The sequence below is a fragment of the Lynx rufus genome, unplaced genomic scaffold (assembly GCF_022079265.1).
Source record: "Lynx rufus isolate CCGP_SWC_20201006 ecotype Redwood Valley unplaced genomic scaffold, mLynRuf1.p SCAF_12, whole genome shotgun sequence".
Lineage (NCBI taxonomy): Eukaryota > Metazoa > Chordata > Mammalia > Carnivora > Felidae > Lynx > Lynx rufus.
The window spans coordinates 20,472,757-20,489,543 of NW_025814826.1; the positions used below are offsets into that span (position 1 = coordinate 20,472,757).

Here is a 16,787-nt window from a genome sequence, read left to right on the forward strand (position 1 = left end):
CACGTTTTGGCTCCCAAACCATCTGAATTATCCTTTTAGGTTAAACTAAATCCAAGCATTTCAAGAAGTCAGAGAATGAGCTCATGCATTTTCATTTCACTTAATTGGTTTCTTAGTTGCTCTACTGGTTCATCATTTTCATTTATTAATTCAGTAAATAGTTGCTGAATGTCTACACTTTGTTTAAAAGTGCACAACACTTTTAAAATTGTGCACAACAAGAAAACAAAAGTGTTTTGCTTTTTTCTTAATTGAGGCTTGGACAGTTTTTTCCCAGTTTGGCTATTTCACAGTTACCTGTAAAACCCTCTTTTCCATCTATTTGAATGAGACACATGGTATATAATTGCTTAAGGGAAACGTCTAACACATGTTGTTAAGTTAAAAAGTTGAACCATATGGAATTGCCATATTCAACCATTTTGACCTAGTATAGCAGCAAGTTTGTATAGTTCAACATAATAAGTGGATATTTTCATTATAAAATTAAATATTTTAATACCCAATCCTTTTTCTCATAAATTTTTTAAGAGTAGCTTTTACTAATAGTGAAACTAGGTAATACATAGCAGTTACATTATGTGTTCACATGCCTTTGATGGTTATTAAAAACATATGATCAGTGTTCTTGTTAAACAACTTAAAAATCATGCCTTTTTATCAAAAAAGCAAGAACTCATTAAATAATGGCAACATTTATACCTATGTTTTACATTAATACTGACAATACTTCTTCATTTCAGAAAATTCTGAGCCCTTGAAATATTCAGTACATTTTTAAGAAAATGAGTATTTTCACTTTTATTGTTCTTCTAGTATAAGCGATTTTTCAGTGCACAGAATTTATGGCTTATATTTATATAGTTCATGGAGTTTGTATGTATCCAAACACCCAAAGAAGTGAATCCCTGTGATCAGGTTCTCAGAGGCAAGCTTGTTTCCACTTGGAAAAAATGGTGGCCCAAGAGTGGCAATTCACAGGGTAGACATACCTTCAGTGTGGGTCCATCAAAAATCCAACCAGTTGCATAATAAGAATCCTGGTGAAAAGCAGCATATGTTAAAACTGTAAATACATTACTTATTTCAAAGAAATATAAAAATGTATAAACTGGACATGTTTATGACTCCTGAAGTTTCCTTAGGTGAATCTAAGAGATCCAGATTTGCTTATTGTTATAAACAATCAGATATCAATACTCTTTTCCCCATATGCGTATCATGTTAACAAAATTAGAGTAAGTTTATTAGATCACTTAAAAATTTAGTATTAATAACGTATTTCATTTGCCAGCACAAATTGAAAAATTGAACTTTGAATTTCCTTTAGGAAATATCATGAAACAAACAAATCATGTTCCATCGGAAAAAAAAAAACCACATCAATAAATAAAGCCTTTTTCCCCTTGGGTTTTGTAGAACAATTCAATGATTGCAAAATAAAGTCACAATATCAATTAACCAAAGTTATTTTAATGGTTTTTAAATTTTTTTGGTGTTTAGCATATTTGCTAAAGTGTATGCTCATTAGTAGAGTTCAGATTCACATTTTCCACATGGTTTGAGTATAGTGAAAGGATGAAATAACAGCAAATATAAATGCTTAATGAATTGGTTTTATTTACCTGTGGCATTTTTCAAAACTGTCTTTATGTTCTCCTGGGTTACAGACAGTGAGACACAGCTCCGAAGAGACATGGTTTTCTGCCAGAGTCTTGTGGCCACAGTCTGTGCCTTCTCTGAGCAGCTTATGGCAGCCTTAAACCAGATGTTTGACAACAGCAAAGACAATGAGATGGACACCGGGGAGGCCAGCAGAAGGTGGCTGGACCAGATAGCGAATGCAGGTGTTCTTTTTCACTTTCAGTCGCTCCTGTCACCAAACTTGGTAAGGAATCACAGTGTCTCCCACTGCCTATGACAACCATAACATACCTTGTAACCCATTCCCAAATAAGTGGTTATTCATTATATATTAGCAGGCAGTCAGCTACTTTAAAAGAATTCATTTTTCCATGGGCAAATATGGTTTTAGTAACTATGTAGAAGGTATTTCTTCTTTCCTGATTTTACGTATTCTCAGGCTGCTGAAAGCTGAGAAAGCCTCCATCTGTTACTAATTCCTATATCCCTAAGCAGTGACGGAGAAAGATCATCAGAGGAGAGAGGGTCTTTATGCCGTGGGTCCTTATTTCCAATCCAGAAGTGCCACGAAAGCCAAGCTCCCACTGACATTGATATTCTGGAGCCTGCTTGATAGACAAGATCTGACAACTTTCATGCCTTACTATCTGACAATCTGTTTAAAATTTGTGTATGTTAAATGATTTTATTTCCTTCCTTTGCACGCATGTTTGTCCTGTTAAATGTAAGAACACTGCCTTAATTATTGTAGAATAGTCCATATTTATGTATCAGTTTCCCGCAGTGCACATGAAGAAAGCATCACAAAATATTTGATAAATCAAAGTAGTCTTTTAACATATACTTTCTGTGGTTCTGATAGTTGTCATGATGTTCAAAAAGACAAATGTGTTCACTCTTACGTATAAGCTGAAGGTGCTCATCAAATAGAATTGTGATTTTAAATATGAGATCCTGTGTCACCTATTAAACAAATATATGTGAGTTTATATATCAAAATGTTTTTCTTTAATGATAATGAAGATAGGTAATTGCAATACTGCACAGTCATAAAAGGTTCTGAAATGATAAGGTAAGGAAGTCTGCCTCAGTGTACCGCAGAGAAACAAAATTAGGTTCTTTTGAAAAGATTCTGTGGGCTCCATGTGGGCGACCGATTTCTTATTTGATTGCTAATAAAACTCAGAAAGATTTAACTAATGAAAATTTTGAAATAAGGCACTTTTGGAAATGTTTACAAACAAAATAAATATTAATTATTTCCTTTCAAATAGAAATGACGTAAGAAAGGAAACCCACTTCCTAACACATTAAGTGTTTGTTAGATGGGTGAATGAATGAGGCTTCATTTCTATTCTACTCTTTTTTTTTTAATTTTTTGTTTTTAACGTTTATTTATTTTTGAGACAGAGAGAGACAGAGCATGAACGGGGGAGGGTCAGAGAGAGAGGGAAACACAGAATCCGAAACAGGCTCCAGGCTCTGAGCAGGTCAGCACAGAGCCCGACGCGGGGCTCGAACTCACAGACCGCGAGATCATGACCTGAGCCGAAGTCGGCCGCCCAACCGACTGAGCCACCCAGGCGCCCCATATTCTACTCTTATTTTAAAACTGCCGTTGTTTAATCAAGTGCTGGTACTTTTACTTTAAACTTAATTTTGTTCCAAATCCCAAGGAATGGGAGAAAATATTTGAACTTCTATACCTGATAAGTGACATATCCAGACTCTAGAAAGAATTCTTTATTTTTTAATTTTTTAAATTTATTTTGAGATTGAGAGAGAGAACAAAAACAGGGGAGGAGCAGGGAAGAAGAGACAGAATCTCAAGCAGGCTCCACAGCTGTCAGTACAGAGCCCAATGCGGGATCAAACTCACAACTATGAGATCATGACCTTGGCTGAGACCAAAAGTTGGACGCTCAACCAATTGAGCCACCAAGTGTCCCAAGACTCTACAATGAATTCTTAACACTTAATAAAAAAACAACTCGATTAAAAAAGCACACAAAGGATTTGAATAGGTGTTTCTTGGAAGAAGATATAAAATGGCCAGAAAACACATGAAAAGATGATCGACGTCATTAGCCATTGGGGAAATGCAACTCAAAACTACAATAAGATACTAGGACACATTGAGATGTGGATAACTGTAATCCAAAAGACAATCACAAGTGTTGGTAAGGAGAAATTGTAACCCTCATACATTGCTGGTGGGAATGTAAAATAGTGCAGCTGTTTTTAAAATTTTTTCCATATATTTTTTATTTGAATATAGTTGACACAGAATGTTACTTTAGTTTCAGGTGTACAACATAATGATTCAACCTCTCTATGTGTTCTGCTACCCTCACCACAAGGCTACCATCTGTCACAATACAACACTATTACAGTACTACTGACTATACTCCCTATGCTGTGCCTTTTATTCCCATGATTTATTCATTCCACAACTGGAAGCCTGTATCTTTTACTTCCCTTTATCCATTTTGCCCATCCCACCACCCCCTTCCCTCTGGCAGCCATCAGTTGGTTGTGGTATTTATAGGCCTGATTTGTCTTTTGTTTGTTTATTCATTTGTTTTGTTTTTTAGATTCCACATATCACTGTAATGTAGGCCAATCCATGTTGTCCCAAAGGACAACATCTCACCTTTTTTATGGCTGAGTAATATTCGTGTGTGTGTGTGTGTGAGAGAGAGAGAGAGAGAGAGGGAGAGAGATACATCCTATCTTCCTTATCCATTTGTTGTTGATGGACACTGAAGTCAGTGCAGCCATTTTGGAAAACTATTTAGCACTTCTTCAAAATGTTACACATAGAATTCCCATATCACCCAGAAATTCTACCTCTATATAATATACAAGAAAAATGAAAACTTATATTTACACAAAGAAAAATGAAAACTTATATTTACACAAAAACTTGTATACAGATATTCTCAGGCTACAACATGGATGGAGGTTGAAAACATTATGCTAAGTGATTATAGCTGTAAAAGATATATATTATTTGAGTCCATTATTATGTAATATGTACAATAGGCAAATTTCGGAGACTGAAAGTAGGCTAATGGTTGCCTAGAGCTAAGGACTGGAAGAAGGGATATGGGGAGTGAATGCTAATGGGTACTGAGTTTCTTTGTGGGGTGGTGCAAATATTCTAAAATTAGACTATGGTGGTAGTTACACAACTCTGAGTACGCTAAAAACCCCTAAGCTTATACACTTTAAATGGGGGACTTTTATAGGATGTGAATTATATCTCAAGAAAACTGGTTTTTTTTCCTTAGTCTTTTGAAACGCTTCACATTATAGAATTGATTAAAAAAATGCAAAGGTTGCTTTATAAAAAGTCAAAGAAACCCATGTTTTTTTCTGTCTCTGTAACAAGCACATACAAGCCTCCTAGCAATGTGGAAGGTTCTGTGGGAGGTGCCAGCACTGGCAGTCTGTGTGTCCCTGAGCTCTGAGCACAGTCCATGGTCACTTGCATATCACTTTAGCCACATCTGCTGGAGCATCAGGACTTGCACTGTAGCAATCAGAGGCCTGCCTGTTTGGGACACTTCTTCCTTGTGTGTATTCTTCTCAGTTAAGAAGATGCTGATTCTTCAGCCCTATCCTTCCAGTTCCAGGTTCATGGCATACTTTTGCTGCTTCAAGGGACTTTAAAAAATAAGTTTACTAAAATAAACATTTATCCAGCACTTACTGTGTACCATACATGGTATTAAGTACCAAGCCAAAGTGCAAAGGTGATGATTCTCTTAACTTTTGGTTTTGCATGCTATACATCTTTGGGATCTGGGGTTTGATTTAGTGATTCTTTTTCACACAAGGGACATTCTTTAGTATCTCCTTCACCCTCTACTCATGCTGCCCCCTCCCCAAAATGGCTGTATGCTTACAGCAACTTTTAAAAGCGTGTGTAAATCTTGTTAAAATCATTATTTAAAAGGATCATTGATAGTCTTAAAGAAACAAATGTTACCTTTAAAAGATAATCTGTGTATGATAAGGCTAATTATTCTTTCGGGAAGAAATTAATAAAAGACTCTAGGTCATGCACAAAACTGCTAATAGGAAGGCCAGAATTTAATACTAGAAAGATAATATTGCTGAGACATGCACAGAACTTGTTACTGTGGCTGGGCCTTACCTGCTTCAATGTGAAATAATATGTTCTTAGAATGAAAGGAATGATAAAAACAAATCAGATTTCATAGTCACAAGACTCTAGATTAAGGCCCCATAAAGGCAAGTGAGATAGAAACGATTCTTGTACCCAAGCTCTTTGGAAGAAAAATCACTGCATACATGCAAATTGCTTTCATCACAGCTCTACAAGGTTGCAAAATGAATAATGCATCGGCTATCTTACTGTAAAACAGGATGGAAACTGTGTACTGTGGCTTTTTAATAAAATAATATTCTTGCCTTTTAGCTGTTACATTTTTAAGATTATAGAAGTTTGGAGACAGATAGCATGCTTATTGTATTATTTACACATTTGTTTGTAAATAATAAAAATCAACACAGTTTGAATATAGCTACAAAATAGACTGCAAGATTGTGTAGAACCATTTAGGTAATATGGAAAAGGAAAAATATAAAACTATTAAAGAGACTTGTAACTTTGAGGGATTTGTTAATTTCATTGTGGACAGTAAATTCTTAGATAAGTGTTGATAATTTGGTTTGCATGTAAATAAAACACAAATGAAGCTAGTTTTGGTCTGGAGATGTGATACAGTGTGATGTGATGTGATGTGATGTGATGTGATGTGATGTGATGTGATGTGATGTGATGTGATGTGATGTTCTATCCTTTGCAATCCAATCATATTTTTTACTGTTTTCTTTCTTTCTAGACAGATGAACAAGCCATGTTAGAAGATACACTGGTTGCACTATTTGATTTGGAAAAAGTTTCTTTTTACTTTAAACCATCAGAAGAGGAACCACTGGTTGCAAGTAAGTAGTTAAATGTCTCATAGGTGTTTCATAGAATTTTTTTGACATCAAACAAAAACATATGGCATAACTTTGATATTATATTTGATATATAGTTCAAATTGTTTTATATAAAATATTATATTTAGGGTAAAATAAATAATAATAACCAACTGTGGAAGTGATAGAAAATATACGTGAAGAGGCTTATGCCAGACCATTGAAAGAACCTCGCGTTTCTAATTAAGCCATGGGTCAGAGGAATGACCTGATCTGGCTTACCTACTGAAAGCTGCCTCTGATTGCAGTGTTGAATAAAGCATTACTGGGGACAAGGACAGAAGCAAACCAGTGAGGAAGCTACTTCAGTGACCCAGGTTGAAAGATGATGGGGACTTGACCTTGAGGGTAGCTGTGGAGATGATACAAGGGGTTGATTCTGAATGTATTAAATTATGAAGGTAGAGAGAACAGAATTTTATTAAAGTTTCATCTTCACTGATAAATGAGAGAGAATGAGAACATGAATTACAATGTTAAGGATTTGGATTATATTCAAGGGAGAACTTGGTGAAGGAGATTAATTGATTAGGATATTATTACTTGAAAAAATTGTATGGTCTTCTGTGGGCATGTATAAAATAGAATATATTTTCATTTACTTTAGTCATGTGGGTATGATATTGCCAAAGGCAGAGAAACTCTTATTTTCACAACATAACCTGTTTTTTTTTCTTTTAAATTTTGCTTTAGGGGCCATAAGCTCACAGGAGTACTGTTTTCCATGGTTCAAATACGACATTACTGGTGAATGGTCTGTTGAACAAGCAGGCAGGGGACCCGTGTTATAAGCTTGATAAAACAGTTACTTATTGCATAGCCACCATGAGAGGTTTAACTTTAGCACATTGAAAACTAGGATAAATATTAGAGATCATTAAGACCACATAAGTAATATTAGCATGTAAATGTGTACATATCTGTGACAAATATAAACATTCATATAATTCATATATATTTTTATGAATGTCCCCAAAGCATAACCTCAACTTCTGAAAACAGGTCCCTAGGGCAAGGTCAGTTCCAATGCTACACTAATAGATATTCCAAGCAAGTCATTAACAGTGATGGTAGGAACATACCTAAGTATATTCAGGAAAGAAGAGAATTTTTTAATACTCAGTGTCATCACATCTTATTTAAGTGGTATAAGGAAGCTAGAGCTTTATTATTAATTGCATGTGATTTGATCTTTCTGTAAGGTTAGAAACAGAGGAGTCAGATGGACAAATTAATTTGCATCACTGTAGTGAAGACTAGTTTGGCTGCTTGTCTTTGAGGGAAGGACTGAGCACAGAGGGGAGGAAACATGAAGTTATAAAGAGAACAGTGCTTTGAAGATAAGAAACTTGAGTCCCAAACTTGTGCGACTCTTATGCACAAACATGGGAATACCAGCTTTCCCTCACTCATGGGGTCATGAGCCTTAAATAAGATAATGTATTTGCAAGTCCCTAGCCTTGCACATTCTCTCTCTCTCTCTCTCTCTCTCTCTCTCTCTCTCTCTCTTAAAAACAAATAAACATTAAAAAGAAATTTAATGAAAAAAACAAAAATTAAAAAAAGGGGGTGCCTGGGTGGCTCAGTTGGTTAAGCGGCTGACTTTGGCTCAGGTCATGATTTTGTGGCCTGTGGGTTCAAGCCCCACATTGTGCTCTGTGCTGAGAGCTCAGAGCCTGGGACCTGCTTTGGATTCTGTCTCCCTCTCTCTATGTGCCTTCTTCCCTGCTTGTGCTATCTCTCTCTCTCTCTCTTAAAAATAAATAAACATTCAAAAAATTGAAAAACAAAAAAAAGAAAGTCCCTAACATTACAAGGCTCGTAGTAGTATTCAGCAAATATTTGAACCCATCCTCCTCACTTTATTACTCTGCATTCTTTTTAAAGAGCTATGTTTAGTGTTATTTATAGTCTTATTTTTGCATTAAAGAATAATGAGATTCTGAAAAAATAGGGCTTGCAAGCAAGTTGAACTCAAATGTCTGGATTGAAGACATTTTATTTTTCTTTAAGAAATACTAGGTATATACACCATGCTAACTGCTGAACTAAATTCCCGAGATATAATAGTGACTAAATAAAACAAAGACCCCATTGGCATGAAGCTTAGAAACTAGCGAGAGATAGAAAGGAATAGATGGATATTGTAACCCACTGTAGTATAGGGAAAGTACGAGATCCTTTCTATGTCACGTTAGGTAATTAGTGAAGAAGGAATAAGTGAGCTAAATGATTAGGTTGTATAAAATTAAATATATTTTATGGAAAATCTTCATGTTTTTGGAGAATAAAAATATAATGATAGCAAATCTCCCCCCCCTTTCAATGGTGATACAGGTAATTTTACTATAATGATTAGCAGAATGGATAGTTTTGAGCTTTCACTTTTTCTATATGAGCCAGGCATTGCACCTGTAACCGTGGATGCCGTGGTGAATAGGACAGACACCATCCCTATCTTTATGGAGCTCACAGCCTACTTGGGAGAAAACAAAGAAGGAATCAACTACAAAGATGATTAGGGCCATGATAAATCCTATGCAGGAAATAAGCAGTGCATAAAGAATGCGGGTAAGGTGGCTCTTTAAGGAATCAACAAGGAAGGACTCTCAGCAGAAATAGCTTTTAAGCTGAAATCCAAAGGGTGATAAAGACCCAGCCCTGCAGAGGGTCAAGGAAGAGCAATTCAGGCAAAGGGAACTAACAACTTCTTGGAGACTTACCTTCAAATTCATGGGCCTGTTCAGTGACGGAGGGCCAAGTTTACCAGGATGGGATGCCACGGTTGGAATTCCTCTCTGGAATAAATACCATAGGAGAGACCTTTTCTTCGTGCAATAATTTTTTTGTAGCCTTTAATTGTTACATAGTCCTAATCTTTGATTTTTTTTCATAGTAGATAAATTTCCACAAATAAAAGGCAGCAATTTCAGCTCCACATTACTATGTGCTTTTACAGGTATACCAATTACTTCGAGAGAAGGTCATTCTTTCACTCTTAGCTTTAACTTCATTTTAAATTTAATATACTTGATAATTTTCAGTCATTTTCACTTTCTTTCTTCCTAGGAGAGCATGTTTATTTGTCCTATAATGGAACTCCAACTGCTGCATTATTATCTTTCTTTCAAAAACATTTGGTGCCAAAGAGTAAACAAATGGAGTTTTAAAAATTGAAATACAAATGAAAGACATTGTATGTAAAGGGGAACTAGAAAATACAAATACTTAGTATATATACATTTTCTATAGTGTCTGTGCATCCTTTTTCTATTATAGAGCTAAGGAAAAAACGGAGTTTCCCAATCATTAAAATCCAGTTAATTTCCAACTCTTCAACTGAGAAATGTCTTCTCTTTTCTAAACCAAAATCATTTATACCTCCCATAAGCATATAGAAAGGGGCTCCTAGGTGGCTCAGTAAGAGTCCAACTCTTGATCTTCGCTCAGGTCAAAGCCCTGCATCAGGCTCTGCGCTGACAGCATAGCATGGAGCCTGCTTAAGATTCTCTCTCTCTCCCTGTCTCTCTGCCCCTCCCCCGCTCCCTTTCTCTCTCTCTCTCTCTCAAAATAAATAAAGTTAAAGAAACTCTAAAAATATAGAAAGAAAAATAAAATAAGCATTATTATATGGCATAAAAGAGACTTGTAGATGTTAATGCAATACCTCTGCTATCGATATGCATAATTACCTACATTTAATGAGAAACCTGGAATCTCTCTTCCATAATGGATTTAACCTTGAACTCTACTTTTATACATAATTTTATTCAAGAAGTAGGTTAGAACTAACAAATATTGAGCAAGAACTTGCATTAAAATTTCTACTATATTTTTGCCTTAATTTTTAACTTGGTTAATATGACTATTCTAGCTTCTTAGGAAGATTTTACATTCTTTTTAAATGAAATGAAAGTTATTTGTCTTGGATAAGTAACATAAAATGAGAAGTATTTATGATAGCACTATGAAATACTCCTGCATCATTTTAGCTTTTCAAATTGGTTGTTTTTTGGGTTTGGTTTTTTATTTTGCTTTTGTTTTTGAGTAATTAAACTTAAGATCTTTGAGAAAACTAAAAGAATTTGGACAGATAATTTCTAATGACTGTAGGGCATCAACAGAGGTAATATGTTTTTGATCTGGTGCTCAGGGAATGGAACTTGCAAAACCCATGTGAATTTTGATAATGGTTGCTCTGTACCCAATCTCTTGTACGCTACTTAAGAATTGTACCCCAAGGATTCATTTTGACTAAAATATGAATGAGGCAGCTTCCCTGGGAGATTCTGATTCCAAACCATGTGTAACTAAACTTCTCATTTAGTTAAGTGAGACATCTGGTGTGTCAAAGTGTAACGAAGTTTCCTATTGTAGAATTTTATATACAGTACAGTAATAAATCTGTTGCTTTAGCTAATAAGAATCTGATTTAATACTTTCACTGAAGAGCGCTGTAAGTTTGCCTAACCTGAACTCGACATATATGTCAAGTATATTGTATGAGTATAATACATTATATATAGTATGCATATATTTATATTAGTTTCTAGTAATTTTCAAGATTTTTTAAAAAGTTAACAAATACACTTTATAACATAACCTGACTTTTGGAAATAATGTAATATTAAATGTCATTTAGATGTTCCTCTTACATATCAAGCGGAAGGAAGTCGGCAGGCTCTGAAAGTTTACTTCTACATTGATAGTTATCATTTTGAACAGCTGCCTCAACGTTTGAAAAATGGAGGAGGGTTTAAAATTCATCCTGTTCTTTTTGCACAAGGTAAACTACTTTTTTTAATACATATACTTAAATTATGTTATCTTTATTTTTAAAAATACATGTAATTGTAGCCATCATAGTTGTTTTTTCCATTAATTCAAAAATTCCTTCATAGTACCTAGGTAATGTATTTACTTCTGCGAATGTTTATTAAGGAAAGAATAACATTAGTTTTAAATATTTACCAAATAGGACTGCAACAGTATTTATAACGGAGAAACAAGACATGAGTGGTTTAAATAATACAGATAAATTAATTTGGCTCAAATGAATTATGGTAGAACCATTAAAATTATATGGTTAAAATTTTTTTATGAGATAGAAAAAGATTGGCAATGTACACATGCAAGTTACAAAAATTTATATTCCATTCTCAATTATGTAATCCAAGTGTGTATATAATCAAATGTATATAAAATGTTTTTGGTATCATTGGGTGATTAAATTGATGATGATTTATTATTCTTTGAGTTTTTACCCAGAGTAAAAATATATTCCTTTTATAAATAAACAAATTGTTTTGGCAAATGAACAATGAGTTTTTTTAACTGCAATAGAAGAAATTAAGGTTAACATGAGTAAGAGTCTTTCAGTGAACTGGTTTCCAAGGAAAGATCCTGGATCTTTTTTATTTCCAGAGGCACAAATGCAGCCCCAAACTGATCAGAAGTCCATATTATTCTACTGTAGTTTCTTCTAGTCTATGATTTTTTTTTTAACTCATGCTGTGGTCACAAGATTATATCAATTTCTCTGAGCAGGTCCATGGAGGATTTCATTTTTTTCTTCTATTGAGTTTTCAAGAACTGCATCAGTTTTGCTGTGGAATTTTTATATTCTAATAAAAAATGAGAAGAGTAGAGAAATAAAATCAATCTCTGTAACTGAAGAACAGACAGGCAAATGAAATCAAAATCTATGGCCAAGTGAAAATTCTTGTACCATATGCATATTATTGTAATTCTAAAAGATAGGTTGCCCTTCCTTTGATTGCCATAGTTTAAAAACAATGACTGCCTCAGATACTTGGTAAGAATACATTTAAGCAGAGGAAATTGTCAGTGCAGAGATCTTAGGAGTTTATTAGAAGGTATTTTCATTTTTTTTTTTTTTGGAGGACTGTGATAGGGTCCATATAGACAATACAAGAGTCTGTAATGGAAAGGAATGGGGGAATAAAAAGAAACTGAGCAGAAATAGACCTTTGGAGCTACCTTGGGAGGATAGTTTAGCCTAAAATATGTTAAATGCCATTACACAGATAGTTTCAGAAAACAAAGAAGGAGGTTAACTTTTATAGGATTTAAACAGAGTTTACAGTTATTAAAGGTTCTTCACTTCCTTTCCTTTACTCCTCTTTTTAAAAATTCTGCCTTTGAAATCATGACTGAGATGACAGATGGCATTTTGCATCTTTTCTAAAAAAAATTATTACATTTGTGACACACCAGCCATAAATAGCTGAATATTCATACCCAACAGCAAATGTTCATAGGAAAAGGAAGAGTATTTTCCAAGTAACCTCTCTTTTATAATTATGGCTAAGTCTAATTTAAAAAAAAATCCCTAAATACATACTAGTTCAGTGAATAGAGTATTGCTTTTTAAAATGTAACGGAACACTAGCTAACATTAGGTTTTAATATTTACACAGCAGTGAACTATGAAAAAGCAACAGTGGAAATACTATTGCAGTTGAGGTCACAGATAGGTAAAGAAGACTGGAAAACAGCTTGTCTCATTAGAACAGTGTCAGTGATAAGGCTGCTTATTTAAAGGGGCTGCCGAAGTTCCTCTGCACTTCTAAAACTCCCATGAGGATTCATTATTAGTCGCTCTGACTATTTTCATCAGATTGAGAGAAGACCAGGAAATTCAACACCAGCTTGAATAGAGATTACCATCTGGTAATTGAAAGTGGTGGTAAATGAAGAGATTCCAAATGGTGTCTATTCCGGAGATGGAAGTTTATTCAAAGGGTTTTAGCTTTAGGTGTACATATGTACATTATTGGTCTTTGCTAGCAAATACGAAAATCAGAAAAATGAGATGAATTTGAAAACCTCCTGGGAAAATTATTTCTGTCAGCCCTTGTAAAGTTGTCTGTTGTACCATATTCTTAGAACAGGAAGCAAACATACTGCTTTCTTCTCATTTTTCTTGCCTGAATAGACCTTTTGGCGAAGGAGGGCACACTGACTGATGAGGCTCGCTGCAGAGATGGGACCAGCTATGAGATCAGGAATTCTAGTGCCAGAAGCAAGCAGGATACACTTTAAGGAACATGTATCACTCAAGGGGAGACCTGCAGGAGAATAGCAATCGAGGCAGACAAAACAAGTGATACAGATTTACAAGATAAAGATCACAGAAACAGCCAAACAGGAAAGTCAGCACAGAGCATAAGCAAAATGCTAGAAGGAAAAGATCACACAAAAGCAGTCTTCTCTAAGTACTTCCTACAGGCCAGGGAATTAACCCTGGAGGGATCCCCAAGCCCTTGATGAGATAAAGCAAGTGACTATAAACTTGGTGAAAATGGGAGTAAGGAGGATAGATATTCAGGGTCACTTCCTCTGTCTTTTTCCCGTTGGCCTATTTGCTTGCTGTTTCTTCAATACTGGCTGCACTTTAATCACCTTGGGGAGGTTTTAGAAAATACCCAAGCTTGGTTCCACACCAAACTGATTAAGTCAGAATCTCTGGGACATAAGGCCCAGATACCAGTATATTTTAGAATTTTTACCAGTGATTCTTTTTTTTTTCTTTTTAAGTTTATTTACTTATTTTGAGAGATACTGAGACAGCATGAATGGGGTAGGGGCAGAGAGAGAGAGGGAGAGAAAATCCCAAGCAGGCTCCACACTGTCATTGCAGAGCCCGACACGGGGCCTGAACCCACGAAACCATGAGATCGTGACTTGAGAGCCAAAACCAAGAGTCGGACGCTTAATCGACTGAGCCACCCAGGCACCCCTTTAAGGTGATTCTAAAGTCCACTGGGAGTGAGGAAGCACAGGTCAACGTAGATTATGAAGCACTGTGCAATTATCCAGTTAATCCTTGCTTAATTAGATTGATCCATTTCACAAAGGTACCACATTTCTAGATATGGGGAGACCGGGCGATGGGGTAGGGCCTTTTCACTTCTGCATTGTTAAGTCATGAGGAGGCAGGCTGCCTCTAGGAGATAATGATTTCGGTGGGACAGCTTTCTTCAGCAAAGACTGAAGATTCCCTAAAGAGCTAATGGCTGAGGGCTGTCTTCTGGCAATCACAACAGCTAGGCAACAAGCCCATCCTTTCTGAAAGGGAATCTGAGTGAGCGACCTGCCATGGTCCACCCTGTACCCTCAGATCCATTTGGGTCAAGAGTAGGAGTGTCTCCTTTGTGACTCTGATGGGCTCCCTTCCTGGGGAAGAAGCATGGTAATGGGATGAGAAATAACCCCTGCTGCTGCAGCTGGTCTTGGGGCTGCCAAAGATGCCTATTTTCCCTCTTCTGTATCCATTGTGGATCATCCTTGCCCTCAGCCTCAACCTTCTGGTCCCAGTGGCATGACTAAGACTTCCATCCCCGGGGGGCCTGACCCTCCTGTTCATTCTGCCCTCCTCAGGCCAGGGTTGCTGCATTTGTCCATTTACCATCAAATTTAGACATGGAAGTACCAAGAGGGACCCAAGTGGATTACTGGGTGCCAAACATGTTCCTTCCTGCCCTCATTATATAGCAATAGCCCTACTTCCTTATGTGTTGCAGACTATGAGTCTGGAGTTCTCTCTTGTCCGGCAAGAGAGCAGATGCAAAATTGAATATGAGAGAGGCTAATGTCCAGGAGGAGACAAGAACCCCAAACAGGGGTTTCCTCTCCGTATTTATTGAGTGCATAAGGTCGTACACACATGGTGAAAGTGAAAAAAATAAGATCTTACACACGTGGTGAAGGTGGAGAAAACAATCAGACAGTTATCATTAACTTGTGTGTGTAAGAAGCAAAGAGTCTAGGGGGCAAGTGGCGTTTGTGATCAAGGTATACAGGCATCAGATGGAAAGTAAGTTCCTGCAGGTGATACAACAAGTTGCTCGTGATCCCAGTACAATATCTCGATAGCTCACCTGAGGCACTTTCACCCCATGGTGGCGGCTTTCCACACTGTTTTTTTTCTAACCCATTTATATAAGTAGAACCTATTTCCCCACAATTAAGATGATCAGAGTCGACCAGCCTTGCCAAGATGGTGGTCTCTCTTCCTTGGATGCCTTGGCACCAGGGGCCTACAGTGCTCAGGTGGTAACCGTAGCTGATGTTCAGTGGGACCCCTGCCTTGTCTTCTAGGGAAAGTGGGCTACTTTGGGGATCAGGACCTTTTAAACCCATGGAGCCAAAGTTTCAGGGATGGGAAGCACACATCCCTAAGTGACGCACTGGGACTGATGTTGTATTAGTTTCCCAGCCCTGCCATAACAAATTACCACAAACTCTGTGGCTTAAAACGACAGAAATTTATTCTGTCATTGTTTTGGAGGCTAAAAGTATGAAATCAAGATGCCTGAAGGCCATGCTCCCTTGGAAGACTCTAAGGAAGAATCCTTCCTTAACTTTTAGCTTCTGCTGACTGTCAGAAGTCCATGGCATGCCTTGGCTTGTGACGCAAGAATTACAGCCTCTGCCTTCGCGTCTTCACACAACCTTCTTCCCTCAGTGTGTCAGTCTCTGTGTCTCTGTCCCAATAAGGTGGACACTTATAAGAACAGGAGTCGTTGGATTTGGGCCACCCTAATCCAGTATGACATCATTTTAAGTAGATGATATCTACAAAAACCCTGTATAAAAATTAGGGTCGCATTTGCAACCACCAGGGGTTAGGACTTTTGTTTTATCCTTTTGGAGGACACAGTTAAACCCTCAATAGATGCTAAGCAGGGACCTTTCTACTTCCACTCTTGGTTCCCAGACCCATGTATCCTACGTACTAGGGACATGGCATCACATAAAGGTCTTTGATGTTAGTTATACTGTGCCCTAGAATATGGCATCTCTTCTTTGTAAAGTAGTGATAAGTACTTGTTTCCTGGGTCTCTTATGGTGGTTTTCCTTACACTGGATAGGACATGCCATGCCAGTCCTTTCTCCACAAACACTCTTGTGTATATTTGTTTTTCAGCCCTTATGAAAAAGGCTGGCACCACAAACTGTAAATGCTGACTTTTACTTCTTTATAGGGTGTCCTTCTGTTCTCAGAGAATAATTAAAATCAACCAGAAACTTGAGGATTTTCTCTTCTATTTTTTTAAAAATTTAAAAAATATTCCAGTATATAGTGTTTTCTCTTTTATAAT

General features: G+C 36.5%; 1 protein-coding gene across 1 annotated transcript in view; it reads left to right on the forward strand.

Annotated features, from left to right (window-relative positions):
• The window catches only part of PREX2 (phosphatidylinositol-3,4,5-trisphosphate dependent Rac exchange factor 2), a 291,402-nt gene that overhangs the window by 201,287 nt on the left and 73,328 nt on the right, over nt 1–16,787 (forward strand). The window contains exons 32-34 of the mRNA XM_047073746.1: nt 1,671–1,888; nt 6,519–6,621; nt 11,303–11,446. Of these exons, the coding sequence (XP_046929702.1) occupies nt 1,671–1,888; nt 6,519–6,621; nt 11,303–11,446 (465 nt within the window). The remainder of the gene's footprint in view (nt 1–1,670; nt 1,889–6,518; nt 6,622–11,302; nt 11,447–16,787) is intronic.